The sequence below is a fragment of the Prinia subflava genome, chromosome 4 (assembly GCF_021018805.1).
Source record: "Prinia subflava isolate CZ2003 ecotype Zambia chromosome 4, Cam_Psub_1.2, whole genome shotgun sequence".
NCBI classification, from domain to species: domain Eukaryota; kingdom Metazoa; phylum Chordata; class Aves; order Passeriformes; family Cisticolidae; genus Prinia; species Prinia subflava.
The window spans coordinates 15,659,297-15,674,026 of NC_086250.1; the positions used below are offsets into that span (position 1 = coordinate 15,659,297).

At 38.2% G+C, this 14,730-nt stretch overlaps 1 protein-coding gene across 4 annotated transcripts in view; it reads right to left on the reverse strand.

Moving 5' to 3' along the window:
- Positions 1-576: 576 nt before the first annotated feature.
- The window catches only part of FGD4 (FYVE, RhoGEF and PH domain containing 4), a 99,186-nt gene continuing 85,032 nt past the window's right edge, over positions 577-14,730 (reverse strand). For 3 of the 4 annotated variants that reach the window (XM_063395612.1, XM_063395614.1, XM_063395613.1), the window contains exons 7-17: positions 13,711-13,867; positions 12,484-12,622; positions 11,495-11,553; positions 10,732-10,878; positions 9,351-9,523; positions 7,176-7,206; positions 6,908-7,003; positions 6,385-6,510; positions 4,192-4,332; positions 1,563-1,703; positions 577-1,388 (exon numbers count right to left, since the gene is read on the reverse strand). In XM_063395612.1, coding sequence (XP_063251682.1) covers positions 1,131-1,388; positions 1,563-1,703; positions 4,192-4,332; positions 6,385-6,510; positions 6,908-7,003; positions 7,176-7,206; positions 9,351-9,523; positions 10,732-10,878; positions 11,495-11,553; positions 12,484-12,622; positions 13,711-13,867 — 1,468 coding nt within the window. In that variant the 3' untranslated portion in view covers positions 577-1,130. Of the gene's footprint in view, positions 1,389-1,562; positions 1,704-4,191; positions 4,333-6,384; positions 6,511-6,907; positions 7,004-7,175; positions 7,207-9,350; positions 9,524-10,731; positions 10,879-11,494; positions 11,554-12,483; positions 12,623-13,710; positions 13,890-14,730 lie in introns of all 4 variants that reach the window. The other variant, XM_063395615.1, reaches the window with a different exon arrangement.

Sequence of the window (14,730 nt, forward strand, 5' to 3'; positions counted from 1 at the left end):
AGAACAGTAATGCTTGAAGATTGTTGTCATAAATAAGCAAAAATCAAAAAACTTAAGTTCAAAATGTTCTTTTTGCTCCAATAACCATTATAGCAAAAATACACATTCCCAGAAGGTTACTAGAATCTGTTGCTTTTCTCAAACCACATACTGCATTCGAGCAACAAACTACTGCACTCTTAAAAGCTAACAGTGATAGGACACTGAAGAAAAGCGACTATTTGTTTAAACACATCTGGAACTCAATTGTCCATTGCATGCCACTTACATTACTGCTAATTTTTTGATGCATAAAAATATCAAGATCATTAAGTGTCAGATATTAAAACAAATCACTGAACAGTATTTTTCAATTTAGGACTGTGTTTAATTTCAAATAGAAAACATGCTTTTTTTAAAATAAATTATTCACTAATAAGAACCCAGTATCATGAAATCAAAGCAATGATCAAGTATTGTACATTTTTAATACTGTATATATATTATAAATAGTTTTCTCATATTTTTCAGTATTTATTTCTAGATTGAAAATCATTAGATTGTTTCATTGATAAATTGAAACCTTAAAAGCCAATATACCTGTGAAAGCAATTCGCATTACTTTAATTAAAAAGATACAAGTGAATACAACATATATACAGAACTGTGGAAATCAATCTATAAACTACATACATTAAACCAAACTGTCCCTGCATATTTAAGTACAGATCTATTTTGGCAATGTGGAGGTATATCTTTTATCCTGTTGCAAGTCCTAACATGTAAGTAGGAAGCTTAAAATATTTGCATTCTTGATGAAAGTAGCAAATGTTAACTGAAGAGCAACTGGATTTTAAAAGAATTGCATTACAACAAACATTTAGTACAGTAAAGTTAGTATCTTTAATAGCATTCACATTTTTTAAAAAGTCTCTGAAACGGACCTGTATATCACTTTTATTGACAGAACATAAATATAAGAAAAAGATCCCTAAAAAGACCAGAATTCTTTCCCAAACATAAAGTGCCAAGATGTGTATGGTAGTAAGAACTTTCTTTTTGTTTTCCTTGATTGAGCAAAGAAAGGTCAACACAAGGGTTAACCACAATTTCAATTGAAATCTTTTAAAAATGCCATGTGTTCTTGCGCTTCAGCTTTCAGATCTTTTAGAAGATTCAGGCTGCTCTTCTAAATTCACTTGCAGTTCATTTTGACATTCTGGTGTCTCACCTTTGACAGCTAAATGGATAACTTTTAGCCACTTCTGCTTCAGTTCCTCATTGTCTGCAGCAAAGCTGTGCACAGACTTGGACTGGGTCAGTTTGAAGCTGTGGGGGAGGTCAGCACTTTTTGGAGTGTCATCCACTGTGTAGCCCAGAAGAGGAATTGTAGCCAGAGCTTTAACATCCTAAGAAGAAAAAGATCTTTATTAAGAACAGACAACTAATCTACCCATTACTTCTCATTTGCTGTACAGTTTGGTGAAAACACTTGGATCTTTCCTCCATTCCTAAGCTATTTGCTCTCTTCCTCAAATACCAGTGACAACTACTAAAATCTTTTCCCTTTCCCATGTCCATACCTGTGGAGCACCGTACATGTAGAGCACAAGAGCCTCCTGTTTGGGTATGACACACCAGGCTTTCTGCCAGGGCTTGGACTTCTCCATGTACTGAAGAAAGCTACATATGACACTATTTCCAGAGACTTCTGCAGATTCAATCTAGAAGATAGTAGAAAGCATAAAAAGGAAAATAAACTTTCCTTCAATAAAGACTAAAAACAGAGAGAACAGGAAAGCAGGAAATTTATCACATGCATATCAACTCTTGCATAGTATCTGCAAAAGAGCTTCAGGAAATACCAAAGAAAGATCATGAAGGGCTGGATTTATGGAGAATAATATATATATTAAACACATACAATCACAACACATTGTAATCTCTTCCTTTTTTCATCTGTCATGGGTTAACACTGGCCAGATGTTAGTGCACCCATGAATATATGTTTTTTCTCTAACAACTCCTGTGGGATGTGATCAGGAACAGAGCAGAGCAGGCTTAAATCTTGAAAACAAAAAAAAAAAACCCACTAAAACTTTATTAATTACATAAGAACAGGGACAGAAATACTCTTAAACACACACAGAGACAGAAATAAAAACTTCTTAGAACATTTTCTTCTCCCAGTTTCTACCTCCCCACCCATCACTTTTCACAAACCAACCCCTGGGTTTTAGATCAAACAATCACTACTCAAAAACAAACTAATCTTCAATTCAGCAAGGGAGAGAGGAGTCTCTCTCGCACTACAGACTGTTCCTCAGAAAACACGGGTCTACCCCTTATGTGTTTCTATGTCACCCATAGCACCGCCCGGAGAAGTCTGCTAAGGTGACACTCTCTTTTTCCTATGTCCAGCGCTCTCACCGCTGTCTCATAGGCCAAAACTACATACAGGGCTCTTTTAAGGATGCTGCATGCCGAGCTCTCCCCCTTTTCACCCAGGGGCCGGGGTTCCAGGAGCAGGTCTGCCCTGAGGGCAGAGGGTGCCACCTCACCCTCCCCCTCTTTTTCTCTGCTCGCTCTAACTCTTCAACGTGCCAGTCACTGTAGCAAAAGCAAGGGGCAGCTGCATCTACCCAAAAATGCAGTTTATGTTCAAAAGAGACTCAAGTTCAGTCCATGGCTGACATTATGCAAGAAAAGTCTAGCTCTAAAGCTACTCTTTTCATTCTTCTATCGAATTCCTTCCAATCATGCTTTATCATTTCGGTCTCAGGCCGCTTCCCTCTCTCCGAAAACCACCAGTCATGAGAATCAATGTCTAAGAAAAGTTTCTTTCTGCCAAGCAAGGGTTAACAGTTTCTTCTCGGCAGGGTGCTGCAGACCAGGCTCGGCAACCCCCCACGTGGCTGAGCACCTTCTCCCGGAGTTTGGGGGGAAGGAGGGGGGTGAGCACACACAGAAGGCACTTCCACAGTTTTCCACCCCTCCATCCTGGACGGGGCAGCTCAGTTCCAGTCCTGTCACCTCTCTTCTCCCCCCGGGGCTCCGGCTTACCTGAGCCGACCACGTGTTTCCCCTCCCCCACCCAGCCTCGTGGCCGGGCAGGGGAAGGCCTCACACATCCCTCTGCTGAAAACCAGGATCCGAAAAGAGGCCGAGCCCCTCAGACTCCTGCTTTTAACTCTTTGTGTCCTCAGAGGCGTGTCCAAACCTTTGAGTGACCAACCCAGGTGCCAGCAGAAAAGCTGATCACTGATTGGACTGCCCACATCCCCCTGGAAGAATTCACCTCCCGCCCCAACCACGACATCATCAGTAATTTTGGATTATAGACTTCTATTTCACTCCAATTTTCGTTTTGCCACCACAGCCAGTCTTCCTATGTATCTGAGCATCTACAACAAAGTCTGATTTCCAAAACAGCACCATGTGCTGAAGTGCCACTAACTATCCAACATGACAACTTATCTACTTTGGCAGTCAAAATATTATGACAGAATCAAATTCAAACATACTTTTAAGAATAACATAAACATTCAAAAACTAATCCTAGAGAAAAGATTAGATTAATTGCTTAAAATCCATAGTCAGAGTAAAATGCTACTCAAGTTAAATAGTGAACCTGAGATGATAAGAAAGAACACAAAATGATTACGTGTTAAAATTTCCATTGGCCTTGACTTTTTAGATGCCAAAAGCTGAGGGCAAGCTGACAACTAAAATGTCCATTTTATACACTGATCAAAACTTACTAAGTACCTTACTACTCAGATTCTGAAGGAAGAGCAAAATTCTCCCCCATTTTCCTTGTTTCCATTCCCAGTTCTTTCAGTCTGGGTATATATTTTCAAATTTCAAGTGGTAACAGTGGGGTTTGTTGCTATGAAAGATTAGGTGCCAAAGAAGAAAACTGAACATTTATAAGGGAAGGTCAAATTTTGTCACAGGAGCTGATGCAACTGAAAGAAGCAAGCAAGTTCTAAGCTCTGTAATTCCCTTTAAAAATATGAAGTTGCAAGAAACAAAGCAATTTTGCAAAGGTGAGTGCTGAAAACCAAAATCTATGGAATGGGATGAAATTGATCCACATACTTTTTATTTCTCCAAGAGAAAATAAAATTGGCAAGAATGCTACCACTTTTCACCTACCGATGAACCAAAATGATTGCAGCTATACAAATGTAGCATTTTTGAATGACATACCTCCAAGATGCCCTTCCTCTTCTTTTCTTCACTGTCTGTACAACCAATTATTACATGATAGCAATCCTTACAGACTTTGTTCAATTTATTGCCATCATATTCAAGATGTGCTTTGTAATCAGAACACTTCCAGCAAACCACCTTAGGAAAAAAATACATATAAGATTTAAGTATTTATAGAAGTTTATTAAAATATAAATAAAAATCAGTATTATGCTATTTTGTAATATATATTTTTAGTTATACAGAACAAGAAAGATGTCTTTTTAATATATCAACAATAACTTACTTGAAAATAATGATTTTCCAAATTTGTGCCACTACTTCTTAACTAGAAGTGCTTCTTCCTATTTACCTGGTGGAAATTTTGTACTTTGCATAAAATCACATCAGGCTTTTTATTATATTTGTAGTTTAAAGTTAGGTATAGAATCAGAATATAGCACAAGCCATGCTGGCAGTTTCTTTATATGCCAACCTGAAAAGGTACATTTACCAAATAGTCTTCTATGTAACCAGAATGAGGTTATGAGAATTAATAAAACCTACAACTGTGATGACCTGTTAATGATAGAAGTGTGATAAAATCAGAAATGGCTACTTTTTTAACTTGCTAAGAAATATTAGCATGTTTAAATGTATACATGCCTATATATATAAAATTTACAATTTTAAAATCCAATCATAAATAGACAGAATAAATAAGCCAATATCCACTGATTTTCCCTTATTTTCCTTTTCAATATAACTGAAATGCAAGAGAGAGATCAGAGTTGTTTCATTAGAAATGTTTTTCTACAGAATTCTTCTTTCACATGAAAAAAAGATGCCCTGAATAAAAAACATAAATGTAGTTATTTCAAGAAAGAAAGGTAGCTAAATAGACTTAAACCATTTATGCATCTGAACAAAACTTTATTGTGGACTAAGGCTTTGTAGTACTAATGTAAATCAGCACCTTCAGCTAGTAGCTGTAGACAATTCTAGTTAGCTATTCCCAATTAGTAACTTCTGGAAAGCCACCACTGCTAGCCTAAATTAACTCCCTTGAAAGAAATCTTTTGAAATTAAAGCACAAGGAGATGTGATAGAAGTGTAATAGAGGGAAGTAGTTAGGAGTCTAAACAAAAAGGGAAATAAGAATGGAGGGTGTGGTTTTAACATTAACAGAATTTTAAGACAGAAAGGTCTGGGGGAAAAACCCTCTATAACAACTGTAAAGTCAATAATTTAGAGCTTCTGAAAAAGCCTCTAGTGTCCTGCAAAGCACAAAAGCAGCATTATGAATGCAGCAAGTCCTCATACTTCTTAAAAACATTAGAAAGGAATCAAACAAGACACCCTGTACTACAAATATTAAACTTGAGCTTGTACTACCATCTGGTGGAGACAGGCAGAGCTGCTGGGTGGCAAAAGAAGAAAGCAGAGAATGTTTGCTCTTCTTTCGTTAACTTCTGACAGCTCACAAGTCATACTACCACTGACTGATGATTGCTTTCAAGCTGGATATGTCACTGTAGCATCCCTTAGGGAAAGCAGCAGCAGTGCTCTCTCCCCACCCTCACATGCCCTCCTTCCCTGGTGCTTTGCACATGTTCACACAGTTACACACTGAGCCCAGCTGGGAGCAGCTCCAATCAACCTAAGGAAAAACTGCAGGGTTTTATGGTCTTTTGGTGGAGTCAGCCAGTGCTGCCTGAAATGAAGGTGGATTATGCTCTCTTCATATGGTCTTGAAAACACTTCATATTAGTAGAGGTCTCTCAAAACTAACCATATACTTTGTGCAGGGCCTTGGGACATTATATACAAATATTATACACAAAGCTGCTCCTTAATGACTTCCAAATTCACCGTGCCAGCTAAAGCAGGCAGAGGGTCCTTGGTGGTATGCAGAGCAGCTTCTTTCAGCCACAAGTGCAGCAGCAGACTCCACTGACCAGGGAAGCTGTGGATGCCCCATCCCTGGAGGAGTTCAGGGCCAGGGTGGATGTGGCTGATCAGCCTGGTCTGGTGGGAGGCGTCCCTGCCCACAGCAGTGGGGTTGGGACCAGATGATGTTTAAAGTCCCCTCCCACCCAAGCCATTCTATGATTCTGTGATGACAAGGAGCCATGAGAAGTCAAGCAGGTGCTTGGAGCACCTCCAGGACCCTCCCAGGCTCCAGCTACAGGCGCTGGGGTGTGCACTTACGTGCCCACACGCTCGGCAGTGGTGCCTCCTCCTTGTCAGTGCATTGAAGGGCTCCTTGCATTTCATGCACATGGTGACCTCGTTGTCCCGGATCCACCTTGGCGCTCTCTTCCCAAGCTCAGCGTTCTAAAGGGGGGACAGGAAGAGGATAAAATTTTAAAAGCTAGTAGAAATCTGCCCAGTCCTTGAAATAGGGAAAATAATTATTCTCTTCCTCTGGAAAGGAAACTACAAAACAGCTCAAGATGCATTTTGAAATCTATAAAAGAAATAACAAAGAACCCAGTCAAAAATCACAATGCATCACTGAAAGGGTGCTCTGTTATGTGTTTCAAGGAAGAAAGAGGCTTGTTTGCAAGATTTGGCATTATGAAGAAAAACAATTACCAACAAGATGACTGCTTTGTGATTACTCTGCTATAAGAATGATGAACTTGAAAACAAAGTGTCTGCCAAACTTTTTCCACTTATTGAAGAACACAACTGGTATTAAGAAGGTTACAAAGGAATAACAGCAGCTTACAGAGACTTCAACAGGCATGTCTTCATACTCTTTAGCAATTGCATTTCTGAAAGTTTCATTCCTCTGCTGAAAAGCTTCAATAGTACTCTGAAGTGCCTAAGAAAACAGTGGAGAAATTGCTCAGACATGGTAAAATTTAAAACAGACTCTGCATTCTGACCAGTTATTGATAAGCAGAGAGAAGGTAGAGACAGAAAACATGAATATTACTTTTCTGATTGCTTCAGTGACAAAGTGTTTAGAAAATAAAGAATGTAGATGAATTTACCTTTATCCATTCTTCTTTGTCCTGTTCAGAACTAAAAGAAATATTTGACACATTAGTTTGAGACTAGTTCAGGAAACATTATCCCACTATCAACAACTTCTTGCAAAACCCAACTAACTCTGAAGTAATTCTCAAGAACTGAAACACTACTAATTGTATTGTTAACTGTCCAACTTAAAAAAAAACCCAAACAAACCAAACCAGAAGACAAAAGTTAGAAACATGAGAATTAACAGTTCAGTGTATATGGCTCTCCAAAAGTGGCCTCCTCCTTGGATAATGTGTTGGGAAAAAAACCCTGCTGCACCATGTAATACTAGTCATACAAAATCTAATTTTTCTATGGTTTGCTCTGAAGGATGCAAAGAGAACATGTACAACACCTCAATTAAAACAGCTCCCCACGTGTTGCTTTGCAGTATTAGCAGAACTTTTAAGCAAGCAGAATCTTAAACAACTGTTTGCCCTTCCCCCTACCATCTGCACATGAGGAAGACAAAACCTGTCCAAGCAGTGAAAATCATTCTTCCCACCTGCTTACAGTAAAATCCAAAAGCTCACCTATTAAGCACAGTACCTGACCAGCAACCTTCCAAAGAAATAATCTACCAGCTGGTTAAAAACAGCAATTGAAAATGTACTCCAATAGTGGTTTGGAAAATAAATATAAGCCTACTACTAAAGAATAAACCAAGAGCAAATTAAAAATTATTACAGTGTTAACACAAGCTCATGAATTAAGGACATTAAGGCATAGGGTACATACACTACTCAGACATTAATAAAGATTTTTCTAATATAATTGAATAAGAGTTTTGTGGCACTTACTCTTTCACAGTTTCGTACAGACTTAATGTATTCTAACAATGATCACAAAGCAAAAGATAAAAATCTGTGCTTCCCTCACCTAAAATAAACTAATGCAGTAAACTTGCTCCTACTGGTTGTGTAGGAAGGCTAACAAAATAAACTTACTTTGTTGTGTCAATTTTCTTTCAACTGAAACTTGCTTTAGAAATGGTATAGCAAGATGCCACCTTTCACCACTGAAATAGATATGTGGCATAATTTACAAAATACTTAGCAAGATATCACACAGTAATTTACAGTAGATATGACTGATAGCCAAAAATGTCCCAGATCTTATGTCTTGCAGATCTTAGTGGAAAGGCTTTTTTTGTATCATTTTTTGAAGTACATATTTAATTTGAAATTGAATTAAAGTGTAGGTAAATATCTATATGCTGTTATCTTTGCACATACTCTGCTGTAACTCCCACTAAATATAACAGGTTTTCCATATAGGAAAATAGCTTGCAAGCCCATTGGCTAGCAAGCTGTGGTTTGTCCCCAAGTACATGGTGCCAACACAGAACTGTAACCACCATGGACATTTTCCTGCTTCTTTAATCCTCACCTCTCTGCAATGAAATCCTGACTGCTAAGAGTTAGGATTTTTAAGCAGGCCCAAAAGGAGAAGAGGAGCATCTCACTTTATCTGAGTCTAGACAGGGACAATTTAGTCTAGGCAATGCAAAAAGGTAAGGGGAAGATAACTCTGCAAAAGGAAGATACAAGGACTAATAAATTGGAAAGAAGAATAAGAGCCAGTCAGAAGAGTGCACCTCAAGGAAAATGAACAAAGAATTAAGAGGAGAGCTTGCCTTCCAGGAGGAAGTTGATACTTGGGACTGGAAGAAAACAAGCAGATGGGAAAATGGGCCTGAGGAGCAGAGGAAAGCAGATGCCCACCTACCACTGCAGAAAATCTGTTCTGTGGAGATAAACCCACTGTGAGGGAGAGCTTTGTTTGTTGGACCTGCCCTGAGGTGAACAAGGCAGCTCAGATCCCAGAAGCACCAGTGATTAACACACCCAGTGTCCTAAAACACTTCAGTCAGACAGGCTGCCTTGGCACTGCTCTCAAATTCCCAGCCAGCCCCTTCACAGCTATCTTGGGCATTTCTGCAAAGCTAGCCAATGTGCTGTGCATCCTAGATGCATCTTCTGCACAGAGAGATTCTTGGACTGACAATTCATGATTTTGTGGCAGCCAAGGTATTTTCAAAACACCAATATTAAGATGAAATCCACTGCATCGTTCCTCAAATCTGTTAACCCACTCTTGTGTGTGCATATATTTGATCTCAAGAAACTGGCTAAAAGACTGCTTACCTGGCCTGCAGCTCCAGTGTCCGCTCTTTTCCAGACACCTGGAAAGTGTGTGGATACTCCTCATTATGAGTTTCTATAATCTTCATGCCATCTATGCCAACTCTGGTTCGAACTGAGAACTTGGATCCTACCAGGCTGAATTTGGGGACGCAGTAGAGCAACATATTGTTAAACTGGGGGAAAAAATAAACACGTGGTTTTGCACTAAGAAAAACACAGATAAAGCCACAGCTTATCCACTGGAGCTGGACAATATCCCAAAGCTAGACTTGGTAGGTGAAAAAGCAGGCTCTTTCCTGATCAGCTGATACATGAGAAGACCAAAGCCCTAATGCAAGACAACTTCTCTTTCTTATTTCTTCAGAAATAGGATTCGAGGACAGCTTTAGTGAATGTAAGAATAATTGTTCTGCATATGCAGCAGTCTTCATAGTATTTATTATCAAACTATACTCAGACCAGATATTCTTTGCCAATGTAAAGCTTTTCTAACCAAATACCGGTTCTTATGCCCCAGTTCTGCAAAACCTATTGTAAACTGTAGAATAAGGACTCTTCCCTTCAGTGTATACATTTGTATTTATCCTCTACCAAAATAATTTTGTTTTGTACAAGTTGTTACTAATGTTATTTGAAGACATTATTTGTCTTTTCTCCAAGACAAAACATTTCCTAAAGCTTTATTCCCTGAAACCCTCCATATCACAGGCGGTAAAAATAGTACATGAGCAGGACAAAGATATATTCCTTTATTAAATTAGAACTTTAAATAATGTTTAAATATCTAAAGCCCCAGCCTAGAAGCACAGTTATTAAATCAGACATAAAGTGTTTCATTTTCTCATTTTTCTCAAAATTAATTATTAAAAAGAAAAACTCACTTCAGTTGAATCCTGTTTCATAGAAATCCTGACTATTGCCTAGGCTGTATCACAGACAGCACATTTGAGCTTGTCACCTATCACATGAAGGGAACATCATTTAGGTCAGCTGTCCAGCCCCAGTTGAAGTTTTACTATTCTGTGATTTCTCCTTTTGTTTGAAGTACAGATAAGGAGAGGCTGTACCTCAACATCCTGTCCTACCCCCAAAAGAGGGGCCATGCCAGAGACCCCTGAGCAAAAATGTATCAGCAATTCTCAATGCATGGGAAGCAGCAAACCACACCAAACCTTTTCCAAGGAGGCTGTAAGGGAGCATGGCTGTACTTTTTGAATTCCAGATGAGGGGATGACCTGCCACGATAAAAAGCTCCCACAGAACCACGAGACAGACTTACTGAGACTCAACACACAATCTGTCAGGGCAAAGATCCCAAGATTTTACATTTAACTTTAGTGAGAATTTCAAAGTCCTCATGATCAGCAGCCACCACACTCACCAGGAAAAGATACCGCTCTTGAGCAGACGTGTTGCGAGCAGCCAGTTTAAGGATCTGTCCTTCTTTTATCAGCTCATTTGAAGGGTTCACAATGTCTTCCTCTTCTCCCAGCATCTCGTATATTTCTAACAACTTCTTCAGATTCTCCTTTACAGTGAAAATACAGTTATAAAACTTATTAATTGAAAGCACAGATCTTTATGCAGTTTTTATTGAATGATGGGAGCTGGTGTAAATCTAGAGACTTAGCTTTGGAAAAAGTATTTATACCCAGTATGTGTGGTCTGACTGATAAATTTAGTTGATAAAGCAAGAACTACTTTTAGAAATGTTGTATCCTTGGTAATTTTTAAAATGCAGTTGTTTATACAGTCTGCATTATTTCTTGTCCAAAACATCTCACATTTCAATTAAGATCCTATCATCCCAGCCCAGTCAGGCAGAGAAACAGTTACTGCTCTTTACAAACATTATCCTGCACTCACAGAAACAGATGAAACAGGGTTAAGAGTTCAGTGCAGTATCAGTGATTTGAGCCAGGAGAAGAACTAAGTCTGTCCCATTTTCCACTTGGGAGAATTTGTTGCAAGGACAGATTTTGTCTATCATTTCCAGAAGCTGTACATTAAGTAGGAACAATCACTTTGACCCAAAAAACCAATTCTTGCCATTTTAGGGAAGGTTTGCAGTTCACTCTCCTAGCTTCACTAAATATTGAAATATAATATACTGAAAAGTGATCACGAAAACAAGGATGATTTACCATCTTTCTTATTGCACTATTCGAGTGACTCGCTGCAGTGGATATAATTTCCAGGGATTCTAGACAGAAGAAAAAGGAAATAAGTAAAACCAAAAAAGCTGCACTTTTACTTATTTATGTACTACATAGGGGAAAAAAAGGGGGTGTGGGGGTAATTCTACCAAAATGTTTGTTGTTTTTATGTATATTACAAAGTACAATAAATTTCTTCAGTTAGCAATAAAAAGAAAGCAAGGCAAAGTGGAAGGCATAAAAAAGTCAGCTACCAAATAGAAATTATAATATGGAAAGACCAGAAGAGAATTATTGCAGATTACTGTAGCACTTCAGCACTTAGAATCACATTTTTCTGTGACAAGAACAGTTATGGTTCTCTCCCTCCTTTTCTCAAAGCAGTTCAGAAAGTCAAACTATATTTTTTCAGTTGAAACAGCTCATCTTACAAGTGTTTACTGAAATGGTACTAAAAATGAAATATTTAAAAGAATTATCTGGCAAGTGATTTTAGACACTCCATGCAAATATCTTGAACTGTTCTTGTGTAAATACAGAGAGGAAGAAATTTAAAAGTGGGCTGTGCTTTTTCCCTGCAGAAGCTTAAAAGTACAATGAGTCTAACTTCACTTTTTTTACAAATAACAGTCACACATTCCAAATGTGCATAAAGCAAACCAAAATGCCAACAAAAAAAAAAAAAAAAAAAAGCCACCACAAGCCCTGATCATCTGCAAAGCAAACAAATCAAAATCTATGCACTATTCCAAAACCAAAGTAAAACTTATGTGCTCCAGGAGAATACTAAAGCCTTTATGGTTTTTACATTAACTTCAGTTCAGACAGATTGTTTTTCAAGGAATGCTATAATTCCACTGAAGAAATTCTTTTCATGGATAATTCTGCACTTGATCTTTCCTGAAAATATCTTTAATTTACAGTATCCTCTTACTAATATCTTATTATAGCTCCTTTAGTGGCCTGAAGATATTTACTTTCAGCATCTTTCCAGTCTAGGGAATCCTGAGGCAATTTCCTTAGGTAGTCCTTTAGAAGCATCTCGTAGCGTGGAATGCGTTGGACTGGTTCTAGCATGTGATGTTGCAATGTCAAATTTCCACACACTTTTTCCTTCTAAAAAATTGTAAACATATTTCAATGAAGCAGGCAAAAATGTCATTACGGTACTGTAAAATGAAAGTTATGGTCGATGAAACATAACCAATGTATTTTGAAACATGCATGATAGATCTTATGAAAGAATACAGAACTATTTCACCAAACCACATAACCAGAAAATCTTCACAAAAAAAATACTGTAAAAATTTATTCTAAGTATTCGGTAGTCTTACAAAAAAAAAAAAAAAATCTTTTAAACTCCAGTGTATTTTAAATAGGTTTATAATAATAGACAAGAGAAATACTTCTGAATTAAAAAGAACAGTTCATGGCCACATTTATAAACAATCACTTAAATGGGCCAGAAAGGTATCTTTTACCTATCTGAGGAGGGAATGCTTTCTTTGACTTTCATTTACAATGTCAACTCCCTCAGCAGTGTCCCTCCCTCATATCTGAAGATGTATATTCATTTCCGTAATTTTAGATGCAATTAGATTATAAAAATGAAAATTTCATTAAAACATACAGTGTTTTCCTCCCTGGCTTACAACCACAAGACCCCACAGAGCAGTAAAATTTAAGTAGAAATATTTCACCCTATTTCTAAGCGCTCAGACTGCAGCAGGACACACCTGCCAATTCCCAGAGACACCCACAGGGAGCACCAGAGGGTGTGAAACGAGCCTTTGGCAAAGTCTGGCATCCCTGCGCTCTTCAGCTTTCTGTGCTCAGCGTTACTGCGAGCAAACACAATATTACTGGATGCTGTGCAGGGATCTAGAATTGCACTGCCTTTTCACTTTGTCCTTAAATGGTATTTACTTCTGATATTTACAACAAAAAGCACTATTTTTTTAGTCTTCAGATGTTTCAGCCTTTACAATTTGCTCCTTTCTTTTGCAGGAGAAAAATCTGGATTTTTGTGGGTGGGTTGTGAACATATGCAAGAAGGTGAAGGAAAAACGCAGTGTGAAGTGGATAAAAACAACTACCTTAATTGTAAGGGATTTGGTATTTAATTTTCTCTTTAATCCTTTTTCACCCACAAGCCTATATATTTTTATATATTACTTGAGGCTCCACATTATTCTCCCCATTACCTGAATGTCTTGAACAATGAATTTGAACTGAGGTGACCGTTCAGTCCACGTTTTCACCAATTCCATCGCATTATCGAAATTCTTCACATACTCCCCGTACATCTTGAGGAAAGGAGCCAACTTTTGCAGAATGTCTCCAATCCTAGGGGTGGTAGTCCTGCAAAGTAAGAGGGTGGAATCTCAGAGCAAACAGGAAAGAAAACAAAGTCACACAAGGGTTACAAAAGGTTTCAAGTGTTTAACAGAGAACCCTTCTGTTTGGGATGGCATCATGTGGAGCTCCAATGCAAGCATTAAATCTGAATTTACATAGAAAGTGTGTTTGTATCCCCTTTGATGATGTATAGCCACCACAGGTCATGTAGAGGGCTAAAATAAGAAAAGCTAGGAACTGAAGACATGAAATATTTTATTTACAAAACATGGCCTAGTTTATTTTATCTGCAATTCCTTAAAACTACATTATCTTCTTTTGACCACAATTTAACCCTTAAAATATCTAACCTGTGATTTGGTTTGAGGGCTAAACCCATTCTGTACAGCTTCCACTCTGTGCCTTGCATAACCATACGTATTAACTCTTTTTTAAATTACTATTTATCTAAGAAAACATATGAAGGAAAGATAATCCTTTGGATTCCAGTCTTTTGTGAGCTCTTTCCCACATTTTTCTCAATTCCTGATGGTGTCTTCAGATAAAACAGAATAGTAAAGTAACAGATGGAGAGGCTGAGAGAAGCTGCACTCCCAAGGCACACAAGAAGTGTGAAGTGGCACACAGGCATCCCAAGAACTACCATAGGAAGCACATTTCATGTCTCATTTTCAGGGACAGGCTCAGAAACTCAGTATGGATTTCTGAAAGTCTGAAATCAGTGTTTTCATAGTGGTCTGAAGTGAAGAAATCTACTGCAATCCACCCCAACACACCACTTCTCTGAGAGAAAAGCTGTGCAGAACAGAAAAGCTGTGCTTGAACAGTGAATATTGCAGGGCTGTCAAAAGCTGATCCAGCTGCAG